The sequence below is a fragment of the Malania oleifera genome, chromosome 8 (assembly GCF_029873635.1).
Source record: "Malania oleifera isolate guangnan ecotype guangnan chromosome 8, ASM2987363v1, whole genome shotgun sequence".
NCBI lineage: Eukaryota > Viridiplantae > Streptophyta > Magnoliopsida > Santalales > Ximeniaceae > Malania > Malania oleifera.
In genome coordinates, this window is record NC_080424.1 from 25,360,505 (window position 1) to 25,383,125 (window position 22,621).

The following is a 22,621-nucleotide window of genomic DNA, read 5'->3' on the forward strand; positions in this document are numbered from 1 at the left end:
ACTTTAAATTTCAGTCAAATATCAAAGTCAAAATGGGGGGGTCAGTTGCCTAGGTCAATCGACTGGACTTAGGGTCAGTCGACTGGGCCTGGTTTGTTTTCTCATAATTAATTCAGCATAAATGTCAGTCGCCTGACCAGAATGGATCAGTCATCTGGATAGATAAAAAAATCATGCTTTTATGTTTGTTTTCCAAAACTTTTGTGAGTTTTTACTTGCCAAATCACTTTGAGTCTTTTGAAGATATTTTCTAGGGTTTTTCAAAATTTGGTCTCCAAGTCAATAATTAATCCTAATGAGCTTCAAAGCATCCATATTGACTTTTAATTGAAGTACTTACATAAGACTTTCTTAAGACTTAAAAAATTTCTAAACTCGAAGTCTTCAAGTATGTCTTTCTTTGAGTCCATCTTGACTTGAGCTTCAATATTCTTTAAGCTTTTATACGATTTGCCTTTCTTTGATCATTTGAGCTTTCTTTTGATCACATGTCTTTAAAATGTAGGTTTTCATAACACTTGTGATCACTTGATCTTGAACTCTAATGCTTGATTCCTGAAACATCATCACTTTAACCAAAACATGTTAAATTCCCTTGGTTTGTTATCATCAAAATAAGATTCGTAAGCATTGTTAGGCCAACAAATAGTATTGATCAAAATGGATATGTACAATATACACTGGGCATACCCAGGCAAGAGGAAGCCAAGCTCCCAATCAGAAGATCAAATCAAAAACAGAAAATGGTTAGATACAGATCAACCTAGGCATACTCAAGGGCCAAGAGGCCAAATGAAACAGAACCACCAAAAGTAAAAACAAGCAATCCAGAACTCAATCAAAGGAGTACAATCCAAATTTGTCATAAACGACTCTATAAGTGTGACTCTGAATCACCTTAAAGAACTCCTCTAGTTCAATTGATTTGCCTTCAAACTTCCTTTTGTTCCTAAAATGCCAGAGGAAGTACACAGTAACAACTAATCAAATCTTCTTTCCAATAAATTTAATTCCTGTGCCCTTGGCCTCCTTATGCAACCACTTCAGAGCAACTTTCACGGATGACATAACTCTAGTGAACCCCATCCAGTGTCGGACAAGATCCCACACAGATTTATAAAATTTACATTTAAAAAAGATATGGTCAATAGTCTTAGTATTAGTTCTGCAAAATACGCAATTCTAGTCAACTCGTTCAACAAGCAGTTTATCACTTGTAAAAAGTTTCCCTTTTATCCCAGCCACAATGTGAACGTATGTTTAGGCAAGCTACCACATTTCAAAACCTCTTTGTGCCATGTGACTTTGTTTCCCTTATTCCTCCAGTAGTTGTAAACTTCCAAAGAACAAATCTGACCATCTACAACCCACTGATTAAACAAACCGTCTATAGCCACATGACCCCCACATCTTTGCAAGATTTGATTTTTAATCTTAATCATCCTCTTGAATAAAGGGGAGCCTTCATGTTTTGAAGAAGCTTCCCAAAAATTAGCTCCCTTTAGGTAAATATGGTGAACCCATTTTAACCATAAAGAGTTTTTTTTTTTTTGGATTTTCCACAAGGCTCTAGTGAGAAGAGCTTTGTTCCAAGATTTAATGCCGAAAACTCCCAGGCCTCCTTTAGCTTTAGTGTTGAATTATTGAGTCTGATCCCTTATTTTGATTAAGACAAAATGCATGTTACTAATGTGTGTGCCTAAGTACTTGAACAGGTTAATCATTCAGGTCGCACACATGAAAGTGAAGTGAAAGCCAAAAAGGACTTAAAGCACATTATCTTGGTTGATTCCATGAAAAGTCAAGAGCAAAAGAAGAATATATTTGTCTTAATTGTATATGTATTTTTTTTTTCATTATTTGGTCTATAATGATTTATGGTCTATAATAACTGCATCACATGCATAATAGGTATTTATGCTCAACATGACCGTAGATGGACCATAGGGAACCAAATGACCGTAGGACACCCTTCAGTCGAACGACGCTGAATTTTTAGGGTTAGCTCTCAAAGACCATAGATTGACTTTAGGTCCCCAAACATCAAGTGACAAGGCCCCTATAACTTAGAAATTACAATTATGTGAAAAGAGGTGACTTTAAATGTCAATCAGGACTTAAATGTAAATTTTTAGTGTGTTCAGTCGACCGAACCCAAACTTACATAGACTATTCGGTCAACCGAACCTTCCAGGGTCAACAGGATGACTATTTGGTCGACCATTTTTAAAATGAATTTAAACTGTCAAGAATACCGAATTGGCAAGTGGCTAATTCCCAACGCCCCGATTGACCGAACTTCTAGTTGAAAAATGACCTAGTCGACCGAACCTCTGAATTTGGTCAACCGAACATATCCTTGGTCGACCGAACCTTGGAGGATCCAAACTCGCCTAATCACGGTCGACCGAAACCTCTGTTAAAAAATGTCATGGTCGACCGAACTTAGTGATATGGTCAACCGAACCTCAAATCTGGTTAATTGAAAACTCTTGGGTTGCCAATTTTTACCGAGATAAAATCGAGGTTATTTTTAATTAACCATACTTAAACTTTTCCAAAAATACCGAATGAGTCCCAAACGGTTATATTTTTTGGAGTGTCTATAAATACTCCCTCATTTGGTTTGATTAGCAATTGATTAGGAAAATCATTAGCCATAAAATTCTCTGAAATTCTTTTTGGCTCATACTACTCATTTTGAACAAATTATTTCAATCTTTCAAAATATATTTGCTTACTCTACTTACTTTTTTATTTAAAAACTATTCTTGAGGAGAATCATTTGTTCATACTCCTTGTTTTGCAAATTGATTTCAACTTGAAAGGGAGTTTGAACTTTTGAGTATTGTGCATATTTCTATCCATTTTCAAGCATACAACTCTCATCTTGCATAATATTTTGAAAATTATTTTTGAGAGTTAGCTTAGAGAGTTTTTCCCATAATATTTTATATTGATAAATATTAATTGGGAAAACTCTAGATTTGCTTAAGGTTTTGCATCTTCATTGCAAGTATCTAAAGCTTGCATATTTTTTTATTGATATATATATCATATTTTTGCAAGCTTTTATCCTAATCCTTATTGGGCATTATTTTGAAAAATATTTGTCGAGAATATTTGATTAAGTTTCCCAAGTTCCTTTAATTATTTGTTAATTATGATATCTTGAATCAAAGGTCTTACTCACACACACATTGATATACACAAATTGTTGTGAGTTGATAGTTTCCCTTGACCAATCTCACCTGAGCATAAATACTATTATCTATGAGTGCATTGGTTATTGTTTGAGCGCATCGGTACATATCTACTTATTATAGAAGCACTGTAACTGTACATGTTGATTGTGCTCAAATTGTTATATCTGTTGTATTCCTGATGTGTGGTTGGAAGAGGGAGACTTGCCCTATGAAAAGTCTTGGACTGGCTTTGACCCGGTTAGAAAAGTTAGGTGCACCATCCTGTTAAGTTGTTGTATTAGGTGCCACTCCACTCGTTAAGTGAGCCATAGTGGAATCATCTTACTTGTGAGCTTGAGGCGAGGACGTAGGCAGTATTGGCTGAACCCCGATAACATATCTGGTGTTAGTTTTATTTTCTGCAATTTACTTTCTATACCTGTATGTTTATGTTTATTGTTTGAATATTTGATTGGGTTTGTGATTACATAGGAAGACCCTAGGGTTGTGTAATACTGCTGGTTGAATCTGGTTTAACCTAGGAAGAATTTTTAAATACCCAATTCACCCCCCTTTTTGGGAATACACCAATTCCAATATTTAGGGAGGCAGACCTTTGCAGGCCATACAGGGCCTCTTCCTTCCACCCCACCGAAACACTCTACAAAGTTTTACAACATGAACCAGCACAGAATTTGGGATAGGGAAAATAGCCAACCAAAAACACTTCACACCTTGAATAACATATGTAATCAGTTCCAGCTTACTTGCATAAGAGATTGTGTGCCTTGGCCATCCACTAAGCAAGCTAGTGATCCTATTTATCAAAGGTGAATAGTGCAGGGAATTCAATCTTGAAGCTGCCAAAGGTATCCCCAAGTAATGAAAAGGAAATTCCCCTTCATTGAACTCAATAATTCTTTTAATCCCATTCAAGTCTTCACTTTTCACACCAGTTGAAAACAAGTTGGATTTAAGGCAGTTAGCAATCAACCCTGAACACTGAGTAAAGTTACCAAGGCAATCCAGAAGAAGCTTCACTAAATTAAAATCCCCTCTTGAGAAAAAAATCAAATCATCTGCAAAAACAAGGTGGGTGATTTTAAGATGTTCACATCTAAGATGGAAATTAAAATTTAAATTTTCCTTAAGAGATTTCAAAAGCCTAGAAAGGTACTCTAAGCAAATCACAAAGAGCAAAGGGGAAAGGGGATCCCCTTGTCTAAGCCCTTTCCTCCTTTCAAAGAACCCAAAGTAGCCTTCGTTCAAAAAGATAGAGTAGGATGTAGTAGGCACACATTCCATAATCAAATTGACCATGGCCTAAGGAAAATTAAGCTATACCAACATCTCATTCAAGAACTTCCAAGACACTGAATCATAAGCTTTCTTGAGGTCTATTTTCAATATGCATTTGGGAGACACCCTTTTTCTAGCATATTTCCTCACAAGTTATTGGACAAGATATATGTTCTCCACCATACTTCTATGTTTCACCAAAGCTTATTGAGCTGGGTTAACAATCTCCTCAAGACAAAGCTTGATCCTTGCAGCTATGATCTTTGTAGTGACTTTATGCATCACATTGCAGCAGGCAATAGGTTTGAAATCATTAACAGTTGAGGCATGACTAGACTTAGGAATCAGAGCAATAATAGTGTGGTTAATCTGCTTCAAAAGTTTCCCAGTTGAGAAGAATTCTTTAACAACATTAGTAAACTCCTTCCCCATAGTATTCAATGATCTCTTAAAGAAACAGGCTAAAAACCCATCTGGACTTGGGGATTTCCCATCACCAATACTGAACAATGCTTGCTTGCTCTCTTCCTCAGTAATAGGAGTCATAATCTGGTCTCTTTGAGAATCATTAAGGATACGACCTTTTGTAATGATTTGATCATCAACCATAGTATTATATACCTCCTTGCCCAATAACTCTTTATAGGAACAAAGAAACTCCTCAGCCACCTGCATTTGGGAGTTTGTTTGTTCTCCATTTTTTTTCATAATAGCTAAAATAAGATTCATGTTGGTGTGCCCTTTCATAAGATCATGAAAGAAAGACATACTCTTGTCACATTATTTTAAGTACTTCCCTTTATCTAATTGGGCCAAAAACATTCTATTTGCTTCTCTAAGTCTAGAAGCCTCATTCTTCTTCTCAACCATCCTCTTCTGAATATCAGTATTAGAAGGATTGTCATGCAAAAGTTGTTGTAGGTCCATCAATTCAAAATTGGCTTTATCTGCTCTAGCTGAATATGGGAAAAGTGCACAACATTAAGATTTCTTAAAGGTTTCTTTAAAGCATGCAGCTTCTTAACAAATCTAAATTGGTTGCAGCCCCTGATTCTGAACTCCCAACCCTCCTTGACCACTTCCCGGTAGTCACAGTGCATAGTCCACATATTGAAGAACTTGAAGGGTCTTCTCCCTAACCCTTCCTCAAAAATTGAAACAATACAAGCTGAGTGTTCAGAGAAGTGCCCTTGTAGAGACCCGAAAAATAAAAGGAAAAATCAAAAGGAATAAAAGCAGGGTTCATGGACGAGCTTCAGTGCCTCGTCAACGAAGAGATACCGAGAAGGGGATATTTAGACCCTTTGGTTCATTGAAGAACTCCCTTCTTCGATTCCTCAATGAGTCCATGTGTCTCATTGACGAAGCCACGTGGCCAGCCATCTATAAATACGCGAAAAATCAAATTTTGGCTAGAAAATCAACCTTCTTCACTTTCTTTCTCTAAAAATTCAATCTCTCCACCTTCTCTCTAAGATTCCAACATCGTTTTTCCCCGGTTCGACGATCAGAAGTTACCATGATGATCCTGGGGAGATTCTCTACAACTTAGCCAGAGTAGAATTTTAGTTTGAGAAGTTCAGGCACCATCCCAAAATCAGGGTAAGTAGGTTATTTTAGGGTTTATATGGTTAGTAGGGTTTTCTGAACCTAGATTTTGTGTTAGATGGAAACATACTGGAATCTGAGTTGATTAAACTAGGGTATTATAATTTCAGGGTTTGGGTTTCCAAACACCACATGCATGGGTTGAAGATCCCAATGGGTGTTTTCTTAGGAACTCAGGTAACATTGATAAATAATTAGCAGTTTATAATTTTATGGATAAAGATATATGTGAGCCTGGGGAAAAAAGTAACTATAGTATTATTCTGAGTTTGGATTGATTGAATTAGGAAATGTATATTATTTTAGGGTTTTAAGTTTGGTACGCCACGGGCGTGAGGATAAACTTGAGGTCAGGCCTCCCGGTTAGCCAGGTAAAGGAAATATGCTATACCAGAAAATCAGATATTTTTACCAGAAAAAATATAGTATTTGTTTATGGGTTTGAGAGTAAGAAATTATACAGTTTTACAGATTATATAGTTAATAAGTATTATTTACTTGTGTGGCAAGAGAAATATTAGTTTAGTATAGTATTCGGCACAGCTTTTACATAATTACGCTTATACAGTTTTATAGAATTATGTTACACAGAATATACAATTTATTTATAAAGCTACATTTATTTAGAGTTTTACAAAACTACGGTTTACGCAGTTTATACAAATATTATAGTATATTCAAATATATATTTATATACAAATTTACAGTCTTACTCAGATATATAGTTTTATTCAGATATACATTTTTATTCAGATATACAGTTTTCACAGTACCATGATATACAAAATACAGAACCATAATATACAAATATTACAGAACCATAACATACAGTTATTACAAGTTATACAGATCAGTTTATTACAACGTTATGGTTATTACAGCTTTACAGAATCATGGTTATTACAGTTATACAAAATCATGATAAATCATTAAGATATATAACAATATTATATAATATCAGATCCTGATGGAACAGATTAGATTATAGAGCATGGTACCGTAGTTATTATAGTATAGAGTGCAACCACATATCTCAGATAGTGTGTAGATTTTATGAGTATTCGACCGTGCCTTAGGAGAAATTGCAGGCTCCCCAGTAGTCTGGGTTGAGGCGGCCGGTCTGACGATAGAGGTTACATTTGACTTATCCTAGTAGGCCAACTAGTGTTAAGTCCCGCCTACAGGCCGCACAACTCTATCATGAGGGGTTAAATCGTGACATACAACCATCCAGGGAAGTTTATACAGTTATATATATTTATACAGATTTACAAAAAACGGTAGATATATCTATAGATACTAAAAGTTTGATTAAATAGAAAGTTCAAAAACAGTGTTATTTTAAGCCACATCGGTGTAAGTTATAATGTATTATATTTTGCACGCTATTTCAGTTTCAGTAGATTAAAAGTACATTGTTCATATAAACTCAGTTGCCACACACTGGTAATAGCATATTTCATCTTACTGAGAGTTGTCTCATCCCAGTAACTTAATAAATTTCAGGTGATCTAGCTAGCTTATATAGGGGATATTTATACTGCCTTGTCAAAAGGGTAAGTGTATGTTGAGAGATGCATTTTTGTATCTGTGTGTGTGTGTGTGTGTGTGTGTTCTGGGAAGATAGAGAATTCTGGAATTGTAATTATGGTTATATGATTTTATGTTTTCCACTGCATAGGTCTGTGATTTTGAACAAGTATTCCTTAGTGCCCACTTTGGGACTGAGATGTTATAGTAGAAGTGATTAGGAGTATCAGAGTAATATAATTTATAGATGTAAAAAAAATTAGTATGAATGTTCAGGTCGTTACAGCCCTGGTAACTAGAAGACTGCATGAGCATTGTAGCCAGCCAACAGCCAGTTAGAGTTCACCACAGCCTTGTATAGCTTGCACCAAACCTTACCATAAGACCACGTCATATGACAGCCAGTAGACCTCAAATCTGAGAGCCCCAGATAAAAAATGTCTTTAATCTCATAAGCAGAAACAGGTTGCCCATTCCTCTTCTCATCAGCAGACAAAACACAATTAAAATTCCCCAAGAGCAGCCATGGCCCTATATTTTAATTACTAGTCTGAACTAGATCCTCCCATAGTGATCTCCTAGCCACAATGTAGTTAAAACCATAAAAAAAGCTCACAGTAAATATTTTTGCAAAAACTGAACATTTAAGAGCACAATGAATTACCTAAGCATTCATATCAATAACCTGCAGTAGGACTTTCCTGGGAATTCTAGAGCACCAGAATCCTTCCAGCCCTGTGATGATTAAAGTTGTTCACCTGTTCCCACATTTTGAATTTTTAATTCAGAAAGCCCTCCTGTTGTGTAATAAGGGCGGCCTCTCCTAACAATGCATAGCAAAATGAACATTGTATAAAGGATCACACACACATACTTGCAACAAACAAATTTTGGTGATAAATAGAAACATTCCACAACTATAGCAATATAAAGAGAGTAAAGATAAAGAGCAACGACACCAGGAATTACGTGGTTCGGCAAATCTTACATCCACGGGAGCAATTGGTAAGAGATTTCACTATGAAAATCAAAGATACATGCTCAATGATCTTCTCTCCTTCTCTTACCCCTTTCTTACTCTCTTTTTTCTTTGTCAAAATATGCCCAAAAGAGCATACATAACAAGCCCTCAGAGGTTTCCCTCCGAATCCCCAACTGTCACAATGTTCAAATTCAAAATTCAAATAACCTCTCACAGCCCAGTCATACTGGTCGACGAGAATAGGGGATTCGTCGACGAGTCCAAGAAGCCCACTCGTCGACTTGTCTATCATCTCGTTGACGAGTCTTTTGCTTTGAGATTTTCTGGCTCTTGGTATCTACTCGTCAACAAGCTCAGGGCACTCATCGATGACTGCTTTCTATGCAGCCCCTACATGTTCTTCTTCCTTGCCTTGTTTATGAAACTCCAAGTATAAGAGCCACACCATAAACAACACCTCCAAACTTTTTGTTGAAATCTTTGTTTCCAGAAAACAAAGCGCATCTATTTTATTCTAATGAGGTGTTGGACCCCATTCTTGTCACACACCAAACCCACCAGGTGGGGTCCGAGGTGTTATGAGACCATTCTTTTGTCTTTGATACCATAATATCAATCATGCAGCAAAAAATAATAAATGACTACCTCAAATAAAATACCAGAGTTTTATTCTGTACATCCCAAAAGTATATCCATTCACTCCCTATTACATAACCAGTATTTAAAAACATAAACTGTACATATCTCAGTTCTCACGACCCCTCATTAATACAAAGACTAACCCTGCCCTAGAGCTTGCTAAGTTCGATCACCAGAAGGACCTAAAAAGTTTAATAATTCGATGGGGTGAGACATTTTTCAATAAGGAAGAAATAAACTATAACAGTGTGTGGCAGGAGAGTTATAGTAAATATAAAATACACTCATTTATTAATCAACTGCAACTGACAAAAAGCAAGTAGACCGTACTCACACATATGCAAACATTATTTATCAGCGAAGTTTCCCGAGGATTGGGGAGATTGCATGCCCATACATGTAACGCCCCTTTGCTCTGATACCGTTTGTAACCTTGCTTGATTTAATTCGGGTGCAGCTACAACTGATACTTATCCAGGTACTCACCTTACTCAATAAGCCCTCGAACATAGAGTTTTATGTCACTTCAATCATACATAATATCACAATATAGAATTATATTTAATATTTTTCTATAATTAACTTTCATTTGCCAACTAGAACCCACACACATTCAATATCAACCATACCACAAAATTTGCATACATGTCTACCACATCACATTACAATTACCATACATTCAGTTCACATTCATGCAGGCACATCCATAATTGAAAAGCACATCTCTACATCACACCTTTAATTTTCGGCCTCCTCGTTGCATATTGAGCATCCCTCCCCATCGTTCTCAGTATGTGGTCCACACGGGAACTTTTACTGTGTAATTCTCAGTACATGGCCCACACAGGGCTTTTACTGCGTACTTCTCAGTACGTGGCCCACACAGAGCTTTCACATCACACAACTGCGCACTAAGCATCCCTCCCCATCGTTCTTAGTACGTGGCCTACACAGGGACTTTCACATCACAGAGAGCTTTCACAAATAAACCATACATGCACATTTATGTTCACAACCAGACAGTATTCACAAGAAGACAGTATTTACAACCAGTTAATTATGAAGAGTTATGCTCATGCCACACGGCTTTTCCCAAATATGAATTAATGAAAAAAAAAACCATCATTTTCAAATTGCCTAAACTGTTCAGGAAATCATACTATAAATATTCAACTCATATACTCAAAATTAATCGGTTCAAATTTAATAAAAAGCTAGTATAATTTATTTCCCTTACCTAATCCTCGCAGTTATGCCTAAAATGAACGGAAAAATGGAACCCTGTATTGCAAAAATCCTAACTTAATCAGTTCAACCCCAGAATGCCCAATATCCTAACATTTCCTAGTCCACATAAATTAAATAGCTAATAAATCTTAAAAATAACTCCCTTACCTTAATTTTGGGGTGGTGCCCCCCTAAGTCACGATTCCTTTCTGATTAATTTGGAGAGAATCACCCTCGGAACCTCGTGGTGATTTACGATCGTCGAATCAGGTTGAATCCGGGCTAGAATCGAAGAGAGAGAAAGTTTGGTTCGAAACCCTAGAGAAAGAGAGTTAAGAGAGGAATTTTTTTGCAGATAAAATGATCCAAGGCCTATTTATAGGCCAACACTTGTCAACGAGTATAAAAGATTTGTCGACGAGTCAAAGAAGGACACTCGTCAATGAGAACAGTGAGTTCATCAATGAGTCTATTAAAACCTAAAATTCCCTAACTCTTGGGATCTCCTCGTCGACGAGCATAGGGCACTCGTAGGCAAGTCCTTGCTATGTTGCCCTTTAAATTTTTTTCTTCCTTTCCCTTATTTATTTTCCTTTTTCCTTTCATTTATTTTTATTTTATTTCCTCTTATTTTCAAGGTCCGCATTACTACAATTCTGTTTTAGGGACTTATTAAAGCCCCTTATGTTCCATGTAGAGATCTTCATTGGGTAGGTTGGAGCCATGAGCCTCCCTTCCTGACTACTTGCTTAGAAACCATACCCATCTTTGTTTTCTTTTTGCTCTTCACTTGCACAAATCCCTCTTCTATGGCCCTTCCTTTATCTTTTAGAGCCTTTGAGTCTTTACTCATGATCTTACCCTTATCTAGGGGTGAGCAAACGGTCGGTTCGGTTAAATTCGGGTAATTAACCGAATTAACCAAAAAATTCGGTTAATATAAACCATTAACCGAACCGACCGAATTGACGAAGGACACCGAACCGACCCCGACCGAATTGCCCATCGGGTAATTCGGTTAACCGATTTTAACCGAAATTATTTAAAATTAATTGTTAGAAATATAATAAGATTATAAATTTTTTTTAAAACCAAATCCAACTTAATTAAATACCTTATTTATTAATTTTGTTAATGAAAATAATATTTTATCATAGAACAAAGAATCCAAATAGGTTAATTAAACTCCTTAATGCACTTACATAAGCAAAATTTATATTCCTAAATTATATTTAAAATCTAATTAATTAGTAATTCGGTTAATTCGGTTAACCGAAATTTTTTTTACCCTTAACCGAACTGAAATCGGTTAACCGAAATTTTGTAGAATTATAACCGAACCGACCGAACCGGGATTTTTACCCGAACCGAACCGACCAATTTCGGCCGGTTAATTCGGTTTTCACCGAATTTTGCTCACCCCTACCCTTATCTATTGTGGGACTGTTTGCAATTCCATTTTCGGATGACCCTAGTAGGACAACTACAACAAAAACCTCCACCAAGTTGTCCTCCTTGAATGACATCCCAGCTACAGCAAAAACCTCCTTACTTTTATCAATTGCAGAAGCCTTTATTCCTTGATTCTAAGCACCACCTAGTCCCTCATGTGTTTTAGTGTTAACCACAGGGAGAGGAGCATAAGGGATATTCATGTTGCTTTCAACAACATCACCTTTTGACACTTCTTTAGTCTGAACATCAACATTTTTAGGGAGACCCTTCTTCTAATTACATACCCCAGGAACAGAACCTTTCCCTTTATTTTTAACTCCTGAAGTTCCCTCATTTTCTTTCCTAGGTTTGCAGAAACCCTCTGAGTGGCCAATAGCTTTACAACTTTTGCACTATCTAGGCAGACTCTCATACACTACCTCCTGAGTTATTGACATATCATCGGGGAGCCACACCTTGACACTGTGTTTAACTTTCTTAGCAATGTCAACTTCAACAAGATTTCGAGTGTATGAAAGCCTATCCTTATTTTTTTGTTAATTTATCTACAAATAATGGCCTTCCAATCTTTGAACAAATTCTGCATAAGGCCATTGGAGTCCGCAACTTTAATGGCAAATTCTTCAACTGAACCCAAATAGGTAATGTAGTCCTCTGTTCAAAATCATATTGAATACACTTTGGGATCTTCTTTAGGAGCAATGACCTTCCATAAATCATGTATGGACCATTTTCCAGCACATTACGAAGGTCCACTTCATTTTGAAACTTAAAGATAATCCACCCCTTCTCATGTTGGATAGCTTCTACTCGCACTTTCTAGGAACTAACCAACAAATTCAAAGTAGACTTACCTAGGTTTTTACCAATGAAGTAGCCCACTAGGTGTTTGTTAGAAATCCCAGTTGAGTCAATCAGTTCATATGCTTGAATGCGAGCACCAGCACCATCTGAAGCAAAAGCTAGAATTGTTCCACAACACTGAGGGTTTATGTTGTTAGCAAACAGCTCAACCCAAGCAACTCTCTTATTGTTCCTCATGATTGTCTTACATTCTAGTTCCTTTTGTTGGCTCTGGTTCCTCTTTTCTGGCACCTGCATCTTGGTGGTTGCCTTCAAATTCTCCTCCTAAATAGTTTCAACACCATCAGTTATCTCCATACCCTCCGTAGTGTCCCTCGCACCCAACGTTTCTTTTGTAGGCATAGAGTCACTGATTTCCTCCTCATCAATCAAAACCATCTCTTCAAGAATCTTCTCATTCCACACCTTAGCCATATCCTTCTTTCCCTCAGCATTACTAGCCCCCTTCGCACTGCCAGAGGCCTGGCCAATATCTATACCCATCTAACCATAAAAAGCCTCAGGCAAAGCCAAAGTAGAACTTGAACCACCTTGAATCTTTTGAATAGCCTCCTTAGAAAGTCTCACAAACTCTGCCATAATCTCACAGTGCTTCCTTTTGACCCAATCATCTCTGATGCCTCCTTTGATTTCTATGAATTTCAAAGCATCTTCGATCTCCTTCTTCAAGTCCAGTTCCATATTAGGGTTCCTTACAACCCTAGGTGCATCACGCAGGGATGAAGATGAACCAGCTCCAAAATCGTGCTTCCCTAAAGAGGGACGAGAGTTTCTCTCTCTGACACGAAGAAGGGGAATGGATGGAGAGCTGCTTCACTCCATGAACAAGTCGAAGAAAGCTGGGAAAGAGATTCAACAGGTACGCGACCCTACTAGGGCTACGACGAAGGCTAAGGCTCCAACGAGGTCGCAAATGTATGTAAGGTTAAATTTGCAGCCAATAAGATTTGAAGTCAATTAAGAGTAACTAATAAAAAATTAAGAAAAATTAAAATAATTGTAAAAGCTAGAAAAAATTAGGATAAAAATTTGGAGGCATTTAAGGCCAAGCTGATCTCTTTTCATATAATGGTATAGATTGTGTATTATAATATATTATTGTTGAAGAGAAAAATAATAACATGAATTATATAGAAAATATTAATTAAATATATTAATTTAATTAATAATATTATTAACAAAATTAATAATAAATATATTTTTACAATAACTTTGAAGATCATGAAGATTAGATCATTATAACATTTTGACAATTACTATTATGAATATAGACATAAATTAACACAACAATTTCATGGTAAGCACTATATCAAATATTTTAGAAATCATTGATACCTTGGCTGTTAGAGCTGGAGCTAGAAGACAGCCAAGAGCTGGAGCTGAGTTGGAGACGCGATCCATTTATGGAGCTGAGTTGGAAAACACATTGCAATTAATCTCACACGGTGCAATTTATCTCCATTTACATCATGATTGTAAACCTCCCAAATTTGTTATTTATTGTATTGAATTATGATTGGAAGATCAGCCCTATAAATAAAAGGCTGAGGAATGACACTATACAACAACAAAGTGAGAAGCTCAGAGAGAGTAGAGAGGAAGAAGGGAGGAAGAGAGGGAGAGAGAGAGAGAGAGAGAGAGAGAGAGAGAGAATTGTAATTTTTCTGACGATAGTGAATATTTGGTGTGTGCTTCGTGGACGTAGGTCGATATTGACCAAACCACGTTAAATCTGGATGCTCACAGGTTCCTAACAAGTGGTATCGAGCCCGATTGGAGTAGAAAAGCCAAATCAAAAGTGATCCCGAAATCAGAGCTCTGTCTAGTGGATCGAAACCAAGTTTTGAGGCCACCATCGCATTCAGCTTGCCGAGATGAAGAGAATCGTGTAAACCGGAGCTCGAAAGGAGTTCAGTAGAAGCCTCATGCGCCCTCATGCACCACGTCGGAGCAGGACGCTTCGCCACGCGCCGGTCACGCGCTGGTGACCAATCCCTCATGTGTTGCACGCGTTGCACGCGTCTTCCTAACCCGGACAGCCACAACCTGACCCGGTTGACTCCCCGACCCAACCCGGCAGGTCACTCAAACCCGGGCTAACTCGAGATCCTGTTCCTGACCCGAGTCCGACCCTCTGCCTCAGCGCCACGTCAACCGCCACATCAGCGCGCCACGTTAGCAGAGGTGCCATGGCAGCCAGAGGTGTCACATTAGTAGGTGGGCCCCACCCCTACCACATCAGTTGCCACGTCATCAGTGGGCCTACATTGACACGTCATCCGCCACATCAGCAAGTTTGACCAGGTTTGACCAAACTTTGATGGAGCTTTTCGGAGTCGTTTTGGGTCTGTTTTTCGAGCGAATGAAAAGAGCTCAAAAATCCAAATGTTCAACAGAAAAAATTTCAGTTTCTGGAAGATGCAGATAGAAGATTATTTGTTTGGGAATGAATTGCACTTACCGTTGAAGGGTAAGCCAACATCCATGAACGAGGACAAGTGGGAGTTGCTTGATCGAAAAGCCCTCGGAGCCATTAGAATGACGTTGTTGAAATCTGTGGTGTTCAATATCAAGCATATAACATCCACCAAGTCTCTGATGGATGCGCTCTCTAATATATACGAGCAGCCTTCACCCGCAAATAAGGTACATCTCATGAAAAGACTATTTACGATAAGTATGTCTACAAGTGAAAGTTTTAGTAGGCATTTGAATAACTTCAATGAGTTGTCTGATCAACTCGCCTCAGTCGGGATAATGTTTGATAATGAGATTTGGGCCCTACTGATTCTCAGTCAGTTGCCTGAAAGTTGGAATGGTGTCGTTACTGCCATCAATAGCTCCGCAGGAAAATTGAAGCTTGTATACGATGAAGTCGTCAGCATGATTTTGATGGAGGAAATCAGAATGCAGTCGAACCATAGCTCCACTTCGAGTTCAGCCTTGAACATGGAGAGTCATGGCAGAGGAAACATGGATGGACGATCAAACAATCGCGACAGATCTAGGCCCAAACGGTCTAAATCTGGAAATCCCAGAGGTACTCAGGACACAAGTTCCCAGAGCACAAAAATTATTGAGTGCTGGAACTGTGGAAAGACTAGTCATTACAAGAACCGGTGCAAGAGTCAGAAGAAAGAATTCAAGACGAGGGCAAAGACATAAGCAAATATTGCTTCCAAGAATGATGAGATGTTGATCTGCTCTTTAGATAGCAAGCATGAGTCTTGGGTCTTAGACTTCGAAGCCTCATTTTATGCCACATGCTGCAGAGATTGCCTAGAGGAGTACACACCAGGTAATTTTGGTAAGGTGTACCTTGGCAACGATCAACCTTGCGACGTAACCAGCAAGAGAGTTGTGAAGATCAATATAAACGGGTCAGTATGGAAGCTGAAGGATGTCAGGTATATTCCAGACCTAAGAAAGAATTTGATCTCAGTTGGTCAGTTGGCAGATGAGGGATACATGATCATTGTCGATGAATGGAAAGTTTCAAAAGGTGTACTAACGATTACGCGAGGTAAGAAAATCGGAACACTTTTTCTAACCTCCAATGCCTCCATGTCTATTTCTGTATAGATTCACATGTGTGAGGATTGTATAGTTGGGAAATAGAAGAGGGTTAGTTTCCAGATAAACACCCGTGCCCCAAAGAAGAAGGGACCAGAACTGGTCCACTCAGAATGTGTCGAGACACAACAACAAAATACCAAGAATCCTCAAGTGGAGGAACTAGTGGAGCAGATCGTCACACCACCATCTCCTACTCCAGCTCCGGAGCTTAGGAGATCTACTCCGTCTCATATACCAAACAGAAGGTTTATTAATTACTTACTTCCTACAGATGGAGGAGAGCCTGAATGTTATGATGAAGCATGTCAGGTGGCAGATACGAGCAAGTGGGAGCTTGTGATGAAGGATGAGATGAAGCCCCTCACCTCCAACAGAATGTGGAAGTTGCCCAAAGGCCTTCACAACAAGTGGGTGTACAGAATCGAAGAGGAGCATGACAGCTCTAGAAGTTACAAGCATTGGTTGGTAGTCAAAGACTTCAAGTAGAAGAAAGGGATTGACTACACCAGCATCTTTACACCAGTTGTGAAGCTGACAACCATCAGATTAGTCCGCGGGAATCGAGCAGACAGGAAGGTGGTGACTATAGAGAAACTGAAGTTGTGTTCAACTTCAGTTGGTCTTCATGCCTGAAGACATATGTTTTAAGCACATCATTTATTCATGATACTGGTTGAGGAGGCGTCTCTGTCTCCAAGTGGGAGATTGTTAGAGCTGGAGCCAGAAGACAGCCAGGAGTTGGAGCTGAGTTGGAGATGTGATCCATTCATGGAGCTGAGTCGGAAAATGCGTTGCAATTAATCTCACGCAGTGCAATTTATCTCCATTTACATCATGATTGTAAACCTCCCAAATTTGTTCTTTATTGTATTTAATTATGATTAGAAGATCAGCCCTATAAATAGAGGGCTGAGGAATGACACTATACAACAATAGAGTGAGAAGCTCAGAGAGAACAGAGAGGAAGAAGGGAGGAAGAGAGGGAGAGAGAGAGAGAGAGAGAGAATTGTAATTTTTCCAGCGATAGTGAATATTTGGTGTGTGCTCCGTGAACATAGGTCGAAATTGACCGAACCACGTTAAATCCTTGGTGTCACTTTGATTTGGATGCTCACAGGTTCCTAACAATGGCATGGATCAAACTTATATCTACAATAATATATAAATCATTGGTACATTGTAATACAAATCCATGGCAATCTATGTGTTGATAATTAAATCTTTTTCCATTGGTGGGATCAAATGTTGGTATAAATAAAGAAATTGTATCTCCCCTTTAGGCGACGTCTAGTTTGCTCAATAACTATTCTTTGGAATAAAATAGTATATAATGAGAATTTTTTTTAATAGTAGCGACCACTACTCCTATATTCCTTATTATTTCATCTAACATGTAACAAGAAAGGAATAACATTCATGGTTAAATTTGGGAATAGTTATTCTTTATCTATTCCTTGTTATAGTTTATAAGAAGTATCCACTTTGTTATTTGCTTTATAGTAATGACGAAGCATAACTAGATGTAACTAAATTATTATAACTAATATATTCCTAAGAATAAGCATTCTGCAAACCAAACATAACCTTAGTTTTACCCAAAAAAGCTAACTTAACTACCACAGAATCCAACATGTCTTTGCCAATCCCGTCATAAAGGTCAACCCAAAGAGAAGCCTACACAATTGATGAATTATGGAGAGAGAGAGAGAGAGAGAGAGAGAGAGAGAGAGAGTTGTACAAGGAGTACAATTGCTCTTTAGGGTTTTAAATGTGGACGTATGAAGTTTTAGTGTTTTTAAAATTTATTTTGTAGTGTATATGTGCATGCCACATACAAGAGATAGTCAAAACTTTTATTGAGAAAGCAAAGTTTGGCCATTGGAGGCCTCTCTAGATAACAATATTTCTATATATTGTTTATAGAACAACAATGATCTTTAGGGTTTTTAATATTAATGGATGAAATCTTAGGGTTGTTTAAATGTGTTTTGTAATGTATGAGAGCATGGAACTTAGAAGAGAGAGAAAGAGAGAGAGTGAGAGAGAGAGAGAGAGAGAGAGAGTCCTAACTTTTATTTAGAAACCAATGTTTGACTATTGGAGGCCTCTCAAGAAGCCAACGTTACTATTTATTATTTATATACGTGCGCGCGTGCACACACACGTGCATTTATAGCTAAGCTCCCAAATTTTAAATTTTCACCAAATTACCCTCGAATAAGGTTCTATTTTAAAATTATAGTTATTTGTTTATTCTCCATATTATGTTAGGACAAGATGATAATAATGATATCCAATATAGTTCTATACAAATTTTGTGACCACTTGTTCAAGGCTAGCTTCAATCAAACTAGTAAAATTTTAAGTATCATTTTTTCCCAAATTATATTTATAATAATTAATTAAATCATTAATTAACCCTTATTTGGGCATGCATTGATTTAATAATAATGTGGCAATGCAATGAATAAACAAATAGTAATTAATAATGTTGTGTTTGAATGTAGATATTATGGTTAGGGATAGCATAGCAGGATCAATTTAATGTCTTTTAAAATTCTATTGATTATGTTAGAAGGCACTTTGAGGCAATATTCTTAAATTTAAAGTTACTCATTTAGGGCTATTAGGGATCTTTGTTGTTTTCTATTTTTTGTTGCTATTTCTATACAGTGAAAAAACATATTATAAAAATTTGTTTGTTTATATTGTCAATTTTCTAGTTTTGCTGTCAGTTTCTTACTATTTGCAAAAATAAAAAATAAATAAAATAAAAACTAAGTTTTATGGTTTTGCACATTAGTATAGTTGTTTTACTTGGGAAAATAAAATGAAATACTTCTGAGAGAAAGATGAAATCAACAAAGAAATTTAAAAGAAGCCAAATTTAGTGGTCAAAATTGAAAGTTAATTGTCAAATAAAAATTTATTGCTCAATTAGTTAGCCTTGCAGCACCAAAAAAGTGCTTATAACATTTATCATTTAAAAAAAGTACATTTGCCCAACTCCTTATAGCATATGACTACATATCATCTTTTAAGCTTGCCACGAAGGTCTTTCCCCATACACGCCTTTGAATTAAAGATCATGAATTGAAGCTCCTTCAAACATTGCTAGTGACTATGTGTTGTTGCCAATGGTGGGGTGTAACGTTCCGAACTCACCAAGTGGGATCCGAGGGCATTATGAGACCATCCATACGTCTCTGATATCACACTCAACATGCACGCAGCAAAAATAATTAAACATTCTCCAATTAAAATACCAGAATGCTATACTATACAACCAAAAAAGGAGTTTCCATCTATCCATATTACATAACCAATATTTAAAACATAACTCTACATATTTCAGTTCCTACAATTACTTGTAGTTACAAAAACTAACCCTGCCCCAGGAGCTTGCTAAGTTCAATCACCTGAAGGACCTAAAAAGTTAATGAATCGTTGGGGTGAGACACTTCTCAGTAAGGATGGAATAAATTCTAACATTGTCAGGCGGATGAGTTTTAGTATATACAAAATATACTCATTTGTTAATCCATCACAATTGAAAAGAAACATGCAGATTGTACTCATACATACATAATTATTTATAAGCGAAAGTTCCCAAGAATTGGAGAGATTATATGCCCATACATGTAACGCCCCTTTACTTTGATACCATTTGTAACTTTATCCTTTTTAATTTGGATAAGGCTACAACTGATACTTATTAGGGCACTCACCTTACTCAGTAAGCTCTCGGGCGGAGAGTTTTACTTCACCATAAATATTAATGCATTTTAATTCCCATACATGTACTCACACACATTCAACATCAATCATACCTCAGAGCTCCACGTAAACATGTACCACACATCATATCAAAACACATCAATATTCACAACACATTCAATTCACATGCGCGTACTCACGCACACAATAAAAAAATACACAAATACTTCACTTCTGCATTTCACTTTCGGTGGTTCTCGGGGCATCCCTCCCCATCGTTCCCTCTACGTACTAAGTATCCCTCCTCATCATTCTCAACACGCACTTCATTTCAGACATGCTACACTTTCACATTAAACTATTCGTGGTAAATCAGTAAAGCGATCTCCCGCCCTGCCAAGTTTTACCCCATCAATATAAATGACAATATAACGACCTCCTCAAGTCCTGTCAACATTATATTATGATTTATATCATGGACAATATAATGACCTCTTCATAGCCTGCCAACGTTATATTGTGAATTACACGAATAACCAGACAAAACAAATAATCAAAACATATCAATTCATTCACTACAGTAAACACAACCAGTTTATTATGAAAATTTATTCTCATACCACACAGTTTGAGTGTCAACCATACTGTTATATACTATAAATAATTAATATATCCCACTCACATTGGCTTTTCCCAAAAATGAATTATAATAAAAAACCATCATTTTCAAATACCTAATTCGTTCAGAAAATCATACATATATACATAGGCTCTTATACTCGAATTTAATCAGTTCAAAATTAATAAAAAGCTGGTATAACTTATTCCCCTTATCTGTTCCTCGAAGTTCTACCTAAAATGGGTGGGAGATGAAAATCCTAACTTTATGGAACTACTGCCAAAACTGATCCGGCAACTCGAGAGAGGAGAGAAAGATGATCGGAGAGTGGGAGTGGTTTCAGGTGAGTGTAGAAGTGAGATAAAATCACGTGAGGGATGAGAGAGAGAGAGAGAGAGAGAGAGAGAGAGAGAGTGAGAGAGAGAGAGAGAGAGAGAGAGAGAAAGAGAGAGAAGTTTAGAGCTAAGAGAGAGAGAGAGAGAGAACTGATTTTTCTAAAAAAAAATGACCTAATGCCTATTTACAGGTTCTTAGCCCCACAAAAAATAGTCGACAATTTTTCTTTGCTTGACTAAACCATCGATGATTTGGCACTTAAACGCTCTCGGTGGTTTTTCCAGTAGGAAAACCGTCGATGGTTTTTCTGAGTCCCACAAAATTGTCGATGGTTTGGTCCTGGTCAAACCCTTTTCCTTCCTTTTTCTTATATTTCCTTTCCTTTATTTATTTTCTAGGTTCGGGTTACTACATAGGGGTTTGTTGTTGATGTCGATAGTTACTTTTTATCCTACAACACAAAGACCAAATTAAAAATATGAAAATTTAAGGAAAAAATGCAAAAAGGAATAAACTTAATTGAGGCAGTTAATCGACTACTTTGGGTGGTTGACTGACTCATTCAGACAGTCGAGTAGTCCTATCAAAATTTGAAAATTTGAGTAATTTTCTTGTGATTAGTTGGGGAAGTCATGTGTCCCATTAATGTTACATATCAAACAACGACATTGGCAGTTGATGGTTCGTAGTTATTGATGGGTATTTTTGAATTTGAATTTTTGAATATCAAATTCAAAAGAGGTTTTCTTTCCCTTCCATTAGAAGTCTATAGAATGATCCTTTAGGGGAGAGAAATAAGTAGGCGTAAGTAGGGGCAAGGAGAGTTTTCTAGTGTGCTCAGAGGGGATTTGCATTAGGAAATTTGATTGAAGAAAGTAAGGAAGATATCACATCTTTACTTTGACTCTAGGGGTACTTGGGGAGTGATTTGAAGGAGAGGGTGTTGATTCTATGAGTCCAATCCGATTTTGATAATGACAAATCACTTTGTATTTGATCTGCGCATTAAGATTGTGAACATGAACTATATTAAGCATGCACGGAAGGATAACAAGTCATGGAAGCCATGAAGAATGAAGATGTAAGCAACAAGTTCAAGAACGTCATGGGAATGGGTACTTAGAACCAATGTATTTACATTTTTATATGATTTAATTTAAGGCTCAACATATACCCTAGAATGACCTTAGGACTCAAGCATTTCATGAACATCATTAGGGGACTTTCATGGACTTAGAAATATTTTTAAAACTTCGGAAAATATTTTTATAAAGAGCTAAGAAATAGAGCAAAGCAATTTTTCAAAATATAAAGAAAAAATTCAGGAAATAGGAACTTCAGTAGACTGAAGTCAACGGTCAGTCGCCTGAAGTTGCCACTTCAGAAGACTGAAGTTAACCTCAGTCGTCTGAAGAATTTCTTCAGAAGACCAAAGATAAAGTTCAGTCGCCTGAAAATTTTATGGTGAAACACAAAACCTGATAGAAGCACCTCAGAAGACTGAACTCAGACTTTAGTCGTCTGAACCCCAAACATCAGTCGTCTGACCCTGTGCCCAAGTTAATTTTTTTTAAGCTATAAGAA

At 37.1% G+C, this 22,621-nt stretch overlaps 1 protein-coding gene across 1 annotated transcript; it reads right to left on the bottom strand.

The window, feature by feature from the left end:
- Positions 1-4,688: 4,688 nt before the first annotated feature.
- Positions 4,689-5,252, bottom strand: LOC131162617 (uncharacterized). The gene has a single exon (XM_058119226.1). The coding sequence runs from the start codon at positions 5,250-5,252 to the stop codon at positions 4,689-4,691; it is 564 nt and encodes a 187-aa protein (XP_057975209.1).
- Between the last annotated feature and the right edge of the window lie 17,369 nt (positions 5,253-22,621).

Bases quoted from the DNA above. Each gene is read 5' to 3' on its own strand.
- LOC131162617 (XM_058119226.1), bottom strand. From the start codon at position 5,252: ATGTCTTTCTTTCATGATCTTATGAAAGGGCACACCAACATGAATCTT.